The sequence below is a fragment of the Eucyclogobius newberryi genome, unplaced genomic scaffold, assembly GCF_026437365.1.
Source record: "Eucyclogobius newberryi isolate DKJ021-1_F unplaced genomic scaffold, fEucNew1.0.hap1 SCAF_455, whole genome shotgun sequence".
Lineage (NCBI taxonomy): Eukaryota > Metazoa > Chordata > Actinopteri > Gobiiformes > Gobiidae > Eucyclogobius > Eucyclogobius newberryi.
In genome coordinates, this window is record NW_027316118.1 from 13,613 (window position 1) to 28,478 (window position 14,866).

Genomic DNA, 14,866 nt, shown 5'->3' on the forward strand with positions numbered 1-14,866 from the left:
CGAGACATATTTTTTTAATTTAAAGCAAAAATGAACTGCTAATGTAGAATTTATTACAAGATAAATTATTACGAATTAAAATTGCATTTTAAACTACAGTAAATACCTTGACGCTACAACAACAAAAAGAAACTAAAATAAAATAAACAACATACAAGAGTTTATCCTTTTTCCATTTAAATCAACATAATAATCTATGTTTATACAAATAAGGGGCAGATATTTATACATTTTTGTGTCCTTTTCGATTGTGATGGTGATTTGGTGGTGAGTTGAATTAAATAAATAAATATACATCTTTCAACCCAAATCATTTTCTTTGGAATAACATAAAATCCAAAATTCAAATGGTTTCAGTTTGGAAATGTTGTGACTTTTTGTGTTTTTGACGCCATCTTCTACTACATAGTTACATTATAATTGTAGGGATTTTCAGAGGACGGAATGTACTTTAATTTCGCTAAAATAGATTTGGCTTTTGAAAACAAAGAGCAAATTGCCATTTTTAAAGTCAGCATTTCTCTAGATCCATTTATTTATTGTTGTGAAAACCAAAGTACAAAAATCAAGGTTTATAGTTCAACATTATAACTCATTGTCCCTCCTTTCCTCTTCTCCCTCCTTCTTCCCATTTCTCTTCTTGTTTCCATGTTCCTCCTTCCCTCCTTTCCTTCCTTCCTTCCTTCCTTCCTTCTCCGTTCCTCTGTGATTAAGACCTCTCACGCCAGGCCACTCCTCCTCGTCTTCAATAATAAATGCGCGCCTCCATTATGATCTGCCTTGGAGCAGTGAATCATAGTGGCTCCGGGCCCCGGGGGGACGGCCCGGGACAGCGGCTCGGGCCCGTTTTTGAGCGCTCATTTTGGGTCGCACTGTAGAACTCTGTGTCAGCTCGTGGACTTACAAGACTCGTGTTGTGTTGTGTAAAAAGAAAAAACCCTCTAAAACGCCATCGTAGAGGATTTTGGAGGAGATTGTAGCAACAGTAGCAGTTCAACTCAATGTAATGAAGGGATAGAGTTTAGTGCAAGAGGAGGAGGAGAAGAAGAAGGAAGAAGAAGGAGGAGAAGGAAGAAGAAGGAGGAAGGAGCAGGAAGGAGGAAGACGGAGGAAGAAGAAAAAAGAAAGAGGAAGGAAGAAGAAGAAAGAAGGAGGAAGAAGGAGGAAGGAGCAGGAAGAAGGAGAAAGAAAGAGGAAGAAGGAAGAAAAAGGAGGAAGGAGGAAGAAGAAAGGAGGAAGGAGGAAGAAGAAGGAGGAAGAAGGAGGAAGATGAAGGAAGAAGGAGAAAGAAAGAGGAAGAAAAAAGAAGGAGGAAGAAGAAAGGAGGAGGAAGGAAGAAGAAGAAAGAAGGAGGAAGAAGCAGGAAGAAGGAGAAAGAGAAGGAAGAAGGAGGAAGAAGAAGGAGGAAGAAGGAGGAAGATGAAGGAAGGAGGAAGAAAGAGGAAGAAGAAGGAGAAAGGAGGAAGAAGGAAGAAGAAGAAGGAGGAAGGAGGAAGACGAAAGAAGGAGGAAGGAGGAAGAAGAAGGAGGAAGAAGGAGGAAGATGAAGGAAGAAGGAGAAAGAAAGAGGAAGAAAAAAGAAGGAGGAAGAAGAAAGGAGGAGGAAGGAAGAAGAAGAAAGAAGGAGGAAGAAGCAGGAAGAAGGAGAAAGAGAAGGAAGAAGGAGGAAGAAGAAGGAGGAAGAAGGAGGAAGATGAAGGAAGGAGGAAGAAAGAGGAAGAAGAAGGAGAAAGGAGGAAGAAGGAAGAAGAAGAAGGAGGAAGGAGGAAGACGAAAGAAGGAGGAAGGAGGAAGAAGAAGGAGGAAGAAGGAGGAAGATGAAGGAAGAAGGAGAAAGAAAGAGGAAGAAGTAAGAAGAAGTAAGAAGGAGGAAGAAGAAAGGAGGAAGGAGGAAGAAGAAGGAGGAAGAAGAAGGAGAAAGGAGGAAGAAGGAAGAAGAAGGAGGAAGGAGGAAGACGAAAGAAGGAGGAAGGAGGAAGAAGAAGGAGGAAGAAGGAGGAAGATGAAGGAAGAAGGAGAAAGAAAGAGGAAGAAGTAAGAAGAAGTAAGAAGAAGGAGGAAGGAGGAAGAAGAAAGAAGGAGGAAGAAGAAGGAGGAAGAAGGAAGATGAAGGAAGAAGGAGAAAGAAAGAGGAAGAAAAAAGGAGGAAGAAGAAAGAAGGAGGAAGGAAGAAGGAGGAAGAAGAAGAAAGGAGGAAGAAGCAGGAAGAAGGAGAAAGAAGGAGGAAGAAGGAAGAAGGAGGAAGGAGAAAGGAGAAAGAAGAAAGAAGGAGGAAGGAGGAAGATGAAGCAAGGAGGAAGAAAGAGGAAGAAGAAGGAGAAAGAAGGAGGAAGAAGGAGAAGGAAGGAGGAAGGAAGAAGGAGGAGAAGGAAGAGAAGGGAGAGAACGACAAGAAGGTCACGTAGGAAGATGAGAGGAGGATATCCAGTGTCTAAGAGAACCTTTATTTACAATTCAAGAACAGCAGAAGAACAGAGAGAGAAAGAGAGAAGACGATGGACGGAAGAAAGTGCATTTAAATAAAGCGTTTGGGCTAGAAATAATACAATAAATCAAAGCAGAAAATGTGATCAATACGTTCTTGTCGCTAATGATGTCCGTGTGTGACAATGTGTTCCACCGACCTGAGCGGAGGCCGACCCTTTAGCAGAGGACGCTTTACTTCAAAGGTGTTCCAAAGGGACGAGAGCGGAAAGGACATCGCGGCAAACTGTCAAAAGGCAAACAAAAGTACAGGAATTGAACCTGACGGCGCCGCGGGTCGTTCGCAAACTAAGATGATGCGCTTACGAGATGCTCCCGACACGCTTAAGGTCGCAAAGGGAGAAGTCGCAAAGGGAGAAGTCGCAAAGGGAGTGGCAAAGGGAGTAGTCGCAAGGGGAGTCGCAAGGGGAGTCGCAAGGTGAGTCGCAAGGGGAGTCGCAAGGGGAGTCGCAAGGGGAGTCGCTAAGGGAGTCGCAAAGGGAGTCGCAAGGGGAGTCGCAAGGGGAGTAGTTGCAAAGGGAGTCGCAAGGGGAGTTGTCGCAAAGGGAGTCGCAAGGGGAGTCGCGTGGGGAGTCGCAAGGGGAGTAGCAAAGGGAGTCGCAAGGGGAGTCGCAGAGGGAGTCGCAAGGGGAGTCGCAAAGGGAGTCGCAAAGGGAGTAGTTGCAAAGGGAGTCACAAGGGGAGTTGTCGCAAAGGGAGTCGCAAGGGGAGTTGTCGCAAAGGGAGTCGCAAGAGGAGTCGCAAAGGGAGTCGCAAGGGGAGTCGCTAAGGGAGTCGAAAAAGGGAATCGCAAGGGGAGTCGCAAGGGGAGTCGCTAAGGGAGTCGCAAGGGGAGTCGCAAAAGGAGTCGCAAAGGGAGTTGCAAGGGGAGTCGCATGGGGAGTCGCAAATGGAGTCGCAAAGGGGGTCGCAAAGGGGGTCGCAAGGGGAGTCGCAAAGGGAGTCGCAAGAGGAGTCGCAAAGGGAGTCGCAAGGGGAGTCGCTAAGGGAGTCGAAAAAGGGAATCGCAAGGGGAGTCGCAAGGGGAGTCGCTAAGGGAGTCGCAAGGGGAGTCGCAAAAGGAGTCGCAAAGGGAGTCGCAAGGGGAGTCGCATGGGGAGTCGCAAAGGGTGTCGCAAGGGGAGTCGCAAAGGGAGTCGCAAGGGGAGTCGCAAAGGGAGTCGCAAGGGGAGTCGCAAAGGGAGTCGCAAGGAGAGTCGCTAAGGGAGTCGCAAAGGGAGTCGCAAAAGGAGTCGCTAAGGGAGGCGCAAAGGGAGTCGCAAAAGGAGTCGCTAAGGGAGGCGCAAAGGGAGTCGCAAGGGGAGTCGCAAAGGGAGTCGCAAGGAGTCGCTAAGGGAGTCGCAAAGGGAGTCGCAAAGGGGGTCGCTAAGGGAGTCGCAAAGGGAGTCGCAAGGGGAGTCGCAAAGGGAGTCGCAAAGGGGGTCGCAAGGAGTCGCTAAGGGAGTCGCAAAGGGAGTCGCAAAGGGGGTCGCTAAGGGAGTCGCAAAGGGAGTCGCAAGGGGAGTCGCAAAGGGAGTCGCTAAGGGAGTCGCAAGGGGAGTCGCGGGAAACAGCGTCACCATTTACAAAAGTAGCATTTAAGGTAAAAACTACATCTGAACGAATCCTGGCCCAAGACTAACCCTGGCTCGAGCTTGAATCGATCTGGGTTCTAGATGTTCTAAATCCACGATCAAGCCTAGAACAACATTACAGTTGATGATACACAAAATCTGAGAACATCCCAACTTCTCTACAGGCGCCATACGTGTGTTTTATCTGATTATATTAAACTTGGACCGCACAGACGACCTAGAGCACCATCAGAACCTCTTCTCACCGCGCTCTTTAAGTGACGTCTTCTTCTTCTTCTTCTGCTGCTTCTTCTTCGCTCCACACCTGCTCTGACAGGTCACATTGTGTTAGCATGAACAGCATGTGGCAGGAGGCGTAACAGTGATACTCCCGTCTGTCAATCAAACACCCCGAGGTGGGAGGTGTGCTGAAATATTGATAATGTCGCAATTGTTTTGGAAATGGGCCAAATCCATATAGTATATTGTCTATATATAATAATACTAAAAACAAGGCAATACATGGGCTTCACTTTCTTGTTTGTTTTGATTCGTTGATTGCTATGGATAAAGTGAAATCTCTTTGTGATAAATGTTATGTTTATTCACATTGTGTGCGAAAACTCAACCGTGATCAAAACAATTAAAGAGACGTTTTTAAATCGCATTTTTGATGGTTTGCCATAATGTTGTACTGCACATCCTTAAAGATACTTTGTCTTTCCGGCTTAACTTTAAGAAATGGACAAATTTGAACCAATTGGGACGGTTATTCTAATTTAAACATGTCGTGATGTGTCTTTCCCGTTTAGTGACCTTGTATTTGCATTTTATTTCCTCTGGTCTGGTTCTGTTGTGTTTGTGTTATGTTTAATCTTGGAAAAAATAGAAAAAAATCTAATTACCACATTCTCTGGACTATAAGTCGCATTTCATAGTTTTGGCCGGGGTGCGACTTATACTCCAGAGCGACTTAAATGTGATAATATTCGTTATTTTCACATCGACAACCACAAGAGGGCGCTCTAGGCTCTAAGCGACGCAGAAGAAGAATCTGCACTTCCTCTTCCTCTGGAGTTTGTGGAGTTGTTTAGAAGTGACACAGAGGAAGAAGAATTCAATGGATTTAGTGATTTGGGGTAAAACTGATGCTTTGGTAAACTTGTTAGCATGTTCTTTATGCTATAGTTATCTGAATAACTGTTCATATGTTACGTTAACATACCAGACACTTACCACAGTTCTGTCTGTGCCTCATGTAGCTGAAGGTGTTAGCGTTAGCATACGTACACCTATTCACCATGTTCTCTCATCTGTTATTATTTAAACTGCATTTCAAGATGAAATGTCTGTTCTTGTTCTTGGATTTTATCAAATACATTCCCCAAATAATGCGACTTATACTTCGAAGCGACTTATAATCCAAATAATACGATAAAGAAAAATACCGTTTGATCCCATAAAGTACGTTTGTCGAGCCGTGTCTTTTACCGTCGCATGACACCGGTACAAACACTGGCATGACAATCGCCCCCCTCCCGCTGTGAGTTGGACCACTTCTGGGCTCCTCACTAATATAGAAATCAGTTCATAATTCATACGCGAGGATTTACACGGTCCCCGGTCTGCTCCGAGCACTGACACAGGAAGAACTAACAACACTGGACACGCCGCGCTCTCCGCTGCCCATCCCGATGCCCATTACAATAATGTATTCACGGATTAAAGGCGTTTTATCTCAGGCAACCATGAATAATGCACTGGATACTTCAAAATTTAATTGCCCCGAATTAAATGATTCAAGATAATGTTTCTTTTATAAATCCGTAATAGGGCCAGGGGGCATGGAAGAGGGGAAATACATTAAATAAGCCATTTTCGCTCAACAAAAGGAGAGGAAAAGGGAAGAATAATACGCTCGGTGACCCTCGCTTGTCTCGAAGTAAAGATGTTTTGATGCGAAGATGGAGAGGAAAAAAAACAGCACACAGAAGAGTAGAAATGAAGAGGGACTTTTAATCTTGGCGTCAGAACAGGTTATTGACTTTGCGCTGTGTGTTTTGGTAGTTAAATTCCTACGACTACTGCACTTGGTGGCGTTATTCAAAGTGTATTTGACAGGTTTTCATGTTTCTTTTCCCCAATAATGACGGGATAGTGCAAGAAGCGAGTATTCATCTTCTTTTTGTTCAACGTCGGTCAAGTGGAAGTTTAAAAATGTGAAAAATGTACACAGTTCTTTACAAAATATAGTGACAATTCATGGGTAAGGAACACATTTTTCTGACGGTAAGAAAATTAAAGGTGTGGTCAGGTATTTATCGGTCAACATTGTGTAAATGACTAAATTAAATGCGTAGAATTGCCTGTCATATGCACTTTGAACTAAATACAGAGTGAGAAAAGCAGAAGGTTGCGTGGTAGAAGTCCTATTGCATAAAAGTACAGACCCGCGATGAAAAAAGTGCTCTACAAAAAGTAAAATAAATGGCACATCAGTTGAAATAAGCTTAGACCATTCACGAGTTTTTGCTTTTTTAATATAAATCATTATTTTTATTATCTGCAAACGCTTTAAACCATTTGTGATGTTATTTAACCGCTGACAAAAGACAAACTCTTTCCATCGACTTTAGAGGGCGAAACTTACCTATTCAACAGATCCAATTGTGGTTTGGACAATTATTTGTTATCGAGGTCGATCTAATTTCAAGAGTGATTTGGTGAAACGATCTAAGACATTTAAATTTCAAAAACGTTTCTACCCTTAAGTTTTGTTTTTTTTTGCGGTATTTCCATCACAACCAGCCAAAATCGCCAAAACCAGACCTTTCCTGAATAGTTTGAGAATAATCAAACAAAAAAACACGACAATTATAAAGTATTTTTTTGTGTTGAAAATTATATTCCATTTTTGGTTTTGTCGTCGTGGTATTGAAATTAATCTCGTGGGCGGGGCCTTTTTCTTTACATCGAAATCCAGATTGGGAAATTTACTAATTGACGCAACCGGTCTGAGATTTTACAGTATATTTATTCCTTTCTCAATGTATTATTATTATTATTTGCTGTATTTTCCCCAATTGAGCCGGACCGAAAAGTAAATAATGTACCAGATTTACTTTCAGTCTCTAAAAAAAGATTGTATATTACAGAGAATATAATTTACGTCATTGTTTTACAGTCTCATAGTTGAATGGTCCATTGCTAAACTTGCACCATTCCGTTTTAAAGTTGCACTATGTGACTTTTCAAGAAGGAACTCCGCGGCGCTCGTATCCATGGAGATGAATGCACCACAGTATGGCGTTAAACTTATTTATCTTGCACATATTCAACATTACAGGCATTTTTTTTATTGCAAATACACTAATATCACACCTTGAAAAACCTGTAGCATGGCCCGGTGGAGTTTCCTGCCCGTCTCCATGGCGATCGACACGTTTAATGCCATTCTGCGGGACACGGCGCACTTTTAACTTGTGTTTTATCAGTGCAGAGGGGTCAAGGCGACTTAAATCCTTCACAAACGAAATTAACGGGACGGCGCTTTCACATTTCGCAAACAAACTGGCTCAATTTACGATAAAAAAAGGATAAATGTCGTTAACTTTCTCCTCTGTGGTACTCAAACGACGTATGGCTTTTACAGAGCGAGACTGGGCATCTCGCTCCCTTTAATCCACGCGACTGGTACTGTACATTCAAAATTATTTCAGGACGAATGGTAAATGTAAAAAAGAAAAAAAAAGGAAAAACTAAAAAAAAAAATCCATCTTAAATTTTGGCTTTTCGTTTTAAATTCTTGCCTGAAATCATTTTTTAAAAACCAAAAACCCAGGCTTTTGGCGAAAGTCTACATTTAGCAGCGAGAGAATACGATTGTCAACTCAACCAGCTGAACAGGGACGGAGACAAACGGCTGTGATAAACGAACCAATCACGACGTCTGAGCAATTTCGGCTCCGTAGAAATACTTGACTTATTCCATTTTGTCTTCTTTTTGCTTTTTTTCTCCCCCAATAGGTCGAGTTTACGTTCTCAGACGGAGGGTAGTGTCCGACAACGAATATCAAAACGGAAAATCCACGAATGTTTAATCATGTTTTTGTCAGGAACTGTACTGTATCATGATTGTGGCTTAAAAAAGGTGCATTGTGTAACTTTTCAGCTGCTTTTCTCAATTGGTGCGTTATTGCTTTGTCTGGCATTACATTTTCCAAACTTGCATCCACTTCATTACAGTTGTTTTATTGCTCAAATACAACTTCTTAAAACAATGCATTCTTCTTTTTCTTCTTCTGAGGCGTCATCCAATTTTCATCAAAGTGCAATGTAAACCGTGGGGTTCCCCAAGGATCAGTGCTGGGACCCCTTCTATTTATTCGTCACATGCTGCCGTTAGGACACACTATTACTGCGCATTAACTGGCCTATCACAACTGGTATGCGGATAATATTGTGAAAGTTGTTTTAAAGATAAGCCAAGTAGAGTAGAGTAGGAAAAAAACTACTCAAAGAGGGTTAGGGTTAAAAATAAAAGTTGTAAACTTTCAAACGAGGGCATACGGTAACATTTCTGCACTTTTGTGATTAATTGTACGGACATTTTACAATTACCTGATTATTAAACCTCAACTTTAAAGTCACGTTTTAACACATTTCTGTTGGATTCACATAATATCGTCTGAATATCATAACTGGGATACTTCAAAAAGATACTGACCGCCATTTTTGTCACCATCGCCCCACCCCTTCGGCCCCTCGCACTCTAAAACCTACAAATCAAGTCCGAAATGGCCAGCCGTTCCAGTTACACAGTGCACCTTTAACATCAAGTATGATCCAATATTTATACCGCATTAGTTGGTATTTTTCTGACCTAGAAGATATTGAGTTTAGTGCCGATTCTTTTTTTTCACGTGGATGGATTATTAGAGATTTTCATCCAGAAATCAGGTCAAACCATCTGGAATCTGTAACATTTCTTCTTTTTTTTTTACCTCAGAATTCTTCACTACCCGCCGCCTCAAATGTTAAACTTCGGAGAATGCTTTTGCCGTCAAGCGAACGCAACCTAAAAAAAGAAAAATCTCACTTTAGCCAGTTCGCTTTTGCACCTCGAAAGATTTTTTTAATGCATTTTTATTCCGATTCTTACTAACCAATAACTGCCCCGCGTCGAAGGCTGCGAACGCGCCGAAAGAAGCAACCAAGTAAAGCCACGTTGAACGAACTGAAGTCTATGCTCGGCGAAGTCGCGATTAAAATCTTTAGTATTTCTGAGTCATTTTTTCATTTTTTTTTTTTTTTTTAGTAGACACAAAAATAAATAAATAAATCGTCGGTGGCAAAAAACGATAGGATATTTATTCATTCTTCAGTCCGGCTGGCACTTAGGTTGGCCTCCTCTTTTTGGCCTTTCAACGATTCGACAGACTTTTCCTCCGAGTCCAAATTTGAATTCACATCTTTACTAAATTTTTCCTCCTCCTCCTCGGCGACCTCTCCGCTTTTATCCCCGTTCACCAGGCGATTGTCCTCCTTGGCGTCCTCCTCTGCGTCCTCCTTGGCGTCCTCTGCGTCCTCCTTGGCGTCCTCCTCTGCGCCCTCCTCCTCCTCCGCCTCCTCGAGCTTGCGCAGGATGATTGGCAGCTTGCCCTCGGCGTCGGAGTTCTCGAGCAGTGCGATGTCGCTCTCCTCGTAGCGGGGCAGCGGGGCGCCCTCCTCCAGCTTCTGCTCGAACTGCACGCGCTTGTCCCGCCCGCTCGCCGACACCTTCTCCAGGATCTGCTTCTCGGCCGAGCGCAGCTGGATGGCCACGCGCGAGTGAAGGCTCAGGTCGGGTTTCTCCAGCAAGGATCGGTCCTCCTGGCGGGGGAAAAAAAAAAAAAAAAAAGAGTTATTGAGCCGGTCGGGAAACACTTCGTACAGAGTTAGGTCGAACGTGACGACCTGTAATAAGCGTAAACTACAGTAAGCACAATGTAGTTCTAAGGCCGCGTTCACACTAAGCCTGGTTTAGTACTAATCCTGGTTTAGTCCTAATGTAGTTGTTTATTTGCGGTTTGTCATTTTGAAAACCACATTAGAGCAAGTGCAAAAAGCTCAGCGCGCTCAGTAAGACAATAGAAACAACCACGCAAACAATGTACCCGTATTTTCTATAGAAGACTATAAGTCACAACTTTTTTCATAGTTTTGCCCGGACTTATACTCCGGAGCGACTTATGTGATCTTATTTGTTATTTTCACACTGGCAACCACAAGAGGGCGCTCTAGGCTCTAAGCGACGCAGAAGAAGAATCTGCACTTCCTCTACCTCTGGATTTTGTGGAGTTGTTTAGAAGTGACACAGAGGAAGAAGAATTCAATGGATTTAGTGATTTGGGGTAAAACTGATGCTTTGGTAAACTTGTTAGCATGTTCTTTATGCTATAGTTATCTGAATAACTGTTCATATGTTACGTTAACATACCAGACACTTACCACAGTTCTGTCTGTGCCTCATGTAGCTGAAGGTGTTGGCGTTAGCATACGTACACCTATTCACCATGTTCTCTCATCTGTTATTATTTTGAATTTTAACAAATAAATTTCCCCTTAAACTTATATTCCGACTATACTATTGCGACTCATAGTCCGGAAAATACGGTAGACTCGAGCTAGTACTGGTTTAGTCATGGCCTAGTCGAGGAGTAGCTTTAAGATTAGTCCCAGTTGAAGCAGCACATTACTGTAAATCACATATAAGCAGCACTTTGTGACAACACGAGACCGCTGTGTGCTGTCCGCATCTAATAAGAAGTATTTCATCCATTGTAAACCCTTAAGCACGCTTTACAACTCAAGGATTGATTGTACTTTGGTGGTCCACCCCAGTTATTTCAATTTGTTGTATGAAAAAGAAAGAGAGCCTGAAATAAACATAAATAATATCAAGTGCCAAAGACCTCTCCCCCAGTCGTCCAGTTAGGGTCCAAAGCAAAAGATAATACAAATCTGTGAAATGGACACATGTTTTTAAGAGTGAATACATTTCGCCACTCATTAAGAAGCTCAAGTTTTAGATGTTCGGTGAGAAGGTTTTAAATACATAATCTTATGCAGCGGAGCCCTAGCATCCTACAGTGTCCATCAAATATTTCCAAAAAACACATCATTTCGTCGCGTCCATCCTAAAACATAAACCTGGCCGCCGTACCTCCGTGGTGGTCTTGTAGGTCTTCAGCAGCAGCGCGGCTCTGGTCTCGAGGAACGTCCACAGCTTGATCTCGTTCTCCCAGCTCACAGGAAACTCGCTGTTCCCCAGGGTGAAGATCTTATTGATGGCTCCTTCTCCGAGCAGGTAGTCGTTCAGCTCCTCTGCGAGAAAAGATCGCAACACTAGACTTATACGACAGTCTGGACTTACATACGGTTGTGATACTGTAACTAAGCAATCTCCCTTATGGCTCAGTAAGCGTAGCCGCAGAACTTGTTGCTAACCTCACCAAACCCGGGGACCTTTTTTGCCGAGAAGCGATAACGAAACCCTCAACCTTTCAAACGAATGCCCCGGATGTACGGAAAGTCTTCGCCCGGCTCCTCTCGCGCCCGAAAACCTTTCTCCCGGCTGCTTTGATGTGACGAGTTAAACATGGCTTAGTTACACGGCGGGAGATGAAAGAGCCCCGACTCCCTGCGCCCCGCTTGTGTGCACACGCTATTCCATCATGTTGCATCTGCTACCAACTGTCAACGCGCACCATCGCCGCCGCCGCCGCCCCGCCCGCCCCGCCCCCGCCATGATAGCCCGGCGCACACATCCGCGGGCCCCTTTTTAAAAATTAACATGCAGCGAAAACGGTGAATAATATATCACGTGCGGGGTCCCGGAGAAGAGTGCGGTGACAGTGGAGGATGTGGCCTTGCGCGCTCGTGGGATTTATGGCGCCGCCGCCGCCGTTCTGCATACACGCGGATGAATTTTGCATCATCACCCCCCCACACACACACACACACCCACCCCCACGGTGGATCGCTCCTTCTCCACATCTGGTGGCCTGCCTCGATCAATTAAGGAGCGCGGCAACGGACAGGCCCCGCTCCCCGCGACGCCGCCTTCAGCCGTGGACGCAGAGCAGTGGCTAGCCGCGTTGTTGTAATGATGCCGGCACTTCAAGTATACCCGTCGGTCTATAACTTCTATCATGTTTGCTCGATTAACGGTGTTATACTGCGGTTCAGATTATAGCTTCTATTTTCTAGAGAGAAGTTTGTCAAATGTATTGTTAAAGACACTCTAGCCGAGTCAAAATGAGTCCAATATGTGCTGTTTAATCAGAGCGTTTTTTTCTCAGCGTTTTTTCTTGTTTTTTCATGTTTTAAACCAGTAAACAATCAGTGCTGTGCCTTTAAAGCTGGAAAAGGACCCCTTGAGATGTAACGCCAGTCTTCAAGGCTTTGGTAGGACCGGTTTTGTCATTTAGTACACAGACTTAAGAGCGTCTTACCCTCGGTCATGCAGAAAACTCTCAGGAAGGCCAGAAGCTGAGCAGAGATCGGCGGCTCGTTACAATGAAGGGCAAAGACACAAGACCTGTAACACAACGACCAATACATTATGACAACAGGAAAGCATTAGAAACAACACTCTGTCTCATTTGTGACATTGTATAATTACGTTTATTTAACTGTGAATTCATTATGTTTTAGTACACAGGCAGGGATGTTAAGGATTCATGTCAAAAAGCCAGAAGTGACAGATATTAGTAGTAAAATTATACCGTATTTTTCGGAGTTGCACCAGCCAAAAAATGCATGATAGAGAAGAAAAAAACATATATAAGTTGCACTGGAGTATGAAATGGGGTTGCAAGTGTGAAAATACAAATAAGATCACATATAAGTCGCTCCGGAGTATAAGTATATAAGTATAAATATAAGTATAAGTCGCACCGCGGCCAAAACTATGAAAAAAGGTGCAACTTATAGTCCGGAAAATATGGTACTCAAAACAGTAGCTGGAAAGAGAGGTTTCAATCTCAATGGGTTCTTACCTGGTTAAACAAAGCTTCATGAAAATAAAATAAGTCTAAATTGTAATTGCTAGAACATAAAGAGATTTGTCGTCTTAATCGATACCTTTCAAATGATGTCGTCAACATTAGCTGGTGTTGTGAAGGTAACTGGAGGCACTGCTCTGTCTGAAGCTTGAATCTGAGATTTTTGTTGACACAATCTGACCAAAGTGCAGGCGAGCTGATCCGTGCCGCACAAACCCTTCCAAACTACATTTCAGTCACAAGCTAGTATCAGCCGACTGTTTTCAAACTCACACCTTTTTGTTCACGATCCCGTTTAGATGTTGGATTGTTTGAACGCTCGTGCTGATCACAGGCTCTTGAAAATGTGTTGTTTGAATCCATTTTGGATTTTCGAAAGTCCTAAAGTACCCAATTTCCTTCATTTAATAAAGTAAAATGTGTTTTTCAAATATAGTACAGAGAACCAGGAAGGGCGCCGTTAGCATGCTAGGTATTGTTAGCTCGTTGTGGTGAAAAAATTAGGAGTGCGTTTGGAAAGTGAGGGATAACTTTCTAAAAGACATTAAAAATTAAACACCTTTTTAGACAATTTAATCACAAAGTAATCTCAGGTACAACAACACCACTTTTACTACAGCATAATTAAATCTTTATTACACGTTGCTGCGCGGTAAGAAGTGCTGTAAGATAAAGTCGGACCTGATCATATAATACAACAGACTAATCCGTACTAAAACTAGTATCAAAACTAGATACGAATTCAAGTAAGTATCGATACAAAAAAGTATAATACAAATATAATAATAGACTAGAAAGCAAGAACGTAAGTAAGTTTAAACTGGTCATTGTGCATAATAACTGAATTAAAGAAGTCTCACAAAAGGACACCGATACCTCCATCACGGACTCAAAAAGCACACAGTACTTTACAAACTGTACTTCTGTAATACTTACAATATGTCTTATCGAAAAGATTGCGTCCCCGAGGGCAAGTAACCAAATCAAAGACCGTCCACTAACGAGTTTACGCGGCGCTGCGGCCACTGAAGCGCCCGCAGATTAAATCCGGGACGCTTTTTTCGCTCCCGAACAACTCGGCGGCGGCGCGGGAACACTGTCCGAGCGGCGGCGGAATCAGCAGAATCCGCCGCACATCACATAATACGTAATATTACATAGGGGGGTAATTGCGGACGGGGACAATATTTTTCCCCCCGTTTCAGCAAAGTGATCGATGTGGCGTCGGGAGCACCGGGTCGACATTATTACAGTTCAAACGCATTACCCACGTTCCCCAGCCGCTTATTGCGTTAGGCTTCGGTCCGCGGAGCCACCAGACGGACGGGGACGTTAACCCCTTTACGAGCGGAGCGTTTGGAAACCAGGGCTGATGCGCGGGTTCGGCCTCTGCGCAGGGACGTGGTGCTTAGAGGCGCTCGAGAGGCGGTTTGTTGGTTATTCGATCGATGGCGTCGTGGTGGAGCTAAAGCTTTATTAGCGGACTTATTATTTTGGGCGGCTTTTAAAGGATTTATTTTCACAACAGAATAGCAGAAAGCAAAAGGGGTTAGTCATGTTGAGATTTGAGAGTTTAATCTGCCTTTTTGGAGATGAATAAACTTGTTTTCTGTATAAATATGATTGGAATTGTGTGATCTCCTGTTATTTCGAGGTCGGTGCACATTAGGAACAGAAACGTGGTCAATTTAGAGAGATACTTCATAGATTCTAGAGCTCTTTCCAGTAAAACGCACCATTTTGGTTGACTACAGCCCAAAAGAACAATGAGGAAGTAAATAT

The 14,866-nt window shown here is 43.4% G+C and overlaps 1 protein-coding gene across 1 annotated transcript in view; it reads right to left on the bottom strand.

The window, feature by feature from the left end:
* Positions 1 to 6,033: 6,033 nt before the first annotated feature.
* The window catches only part of LOC140380222 (actin-histidine N-methyltransferase-like), a 30,965-nt gene continuing 22,132 nt past the window's right edge, over positions 6,034 to 14,866 (bottom strand). The window contains exons 10-12 of the mRNA XM_072464388.1: positions 12,533 to 12,618; positions 11,242 to 11,402; positions 6,034 to 9,908 (exon numbers count right to left, since the gene is read on the bottom strand). Coding sequence (XP_072320489.1) covers positions 9,411 to 9,908; positions 11,242 to 11,402; positions 12,533 to 12,618 — 745 coding nt within the window. The 3' untranslated portion in view covers positions 6,034 to 9,410. The remainder of the gene's footprint in view (positions 9,909 to 11,241; positions 11,403 to 12,532; positions 12,619 to 14,866) is intronic.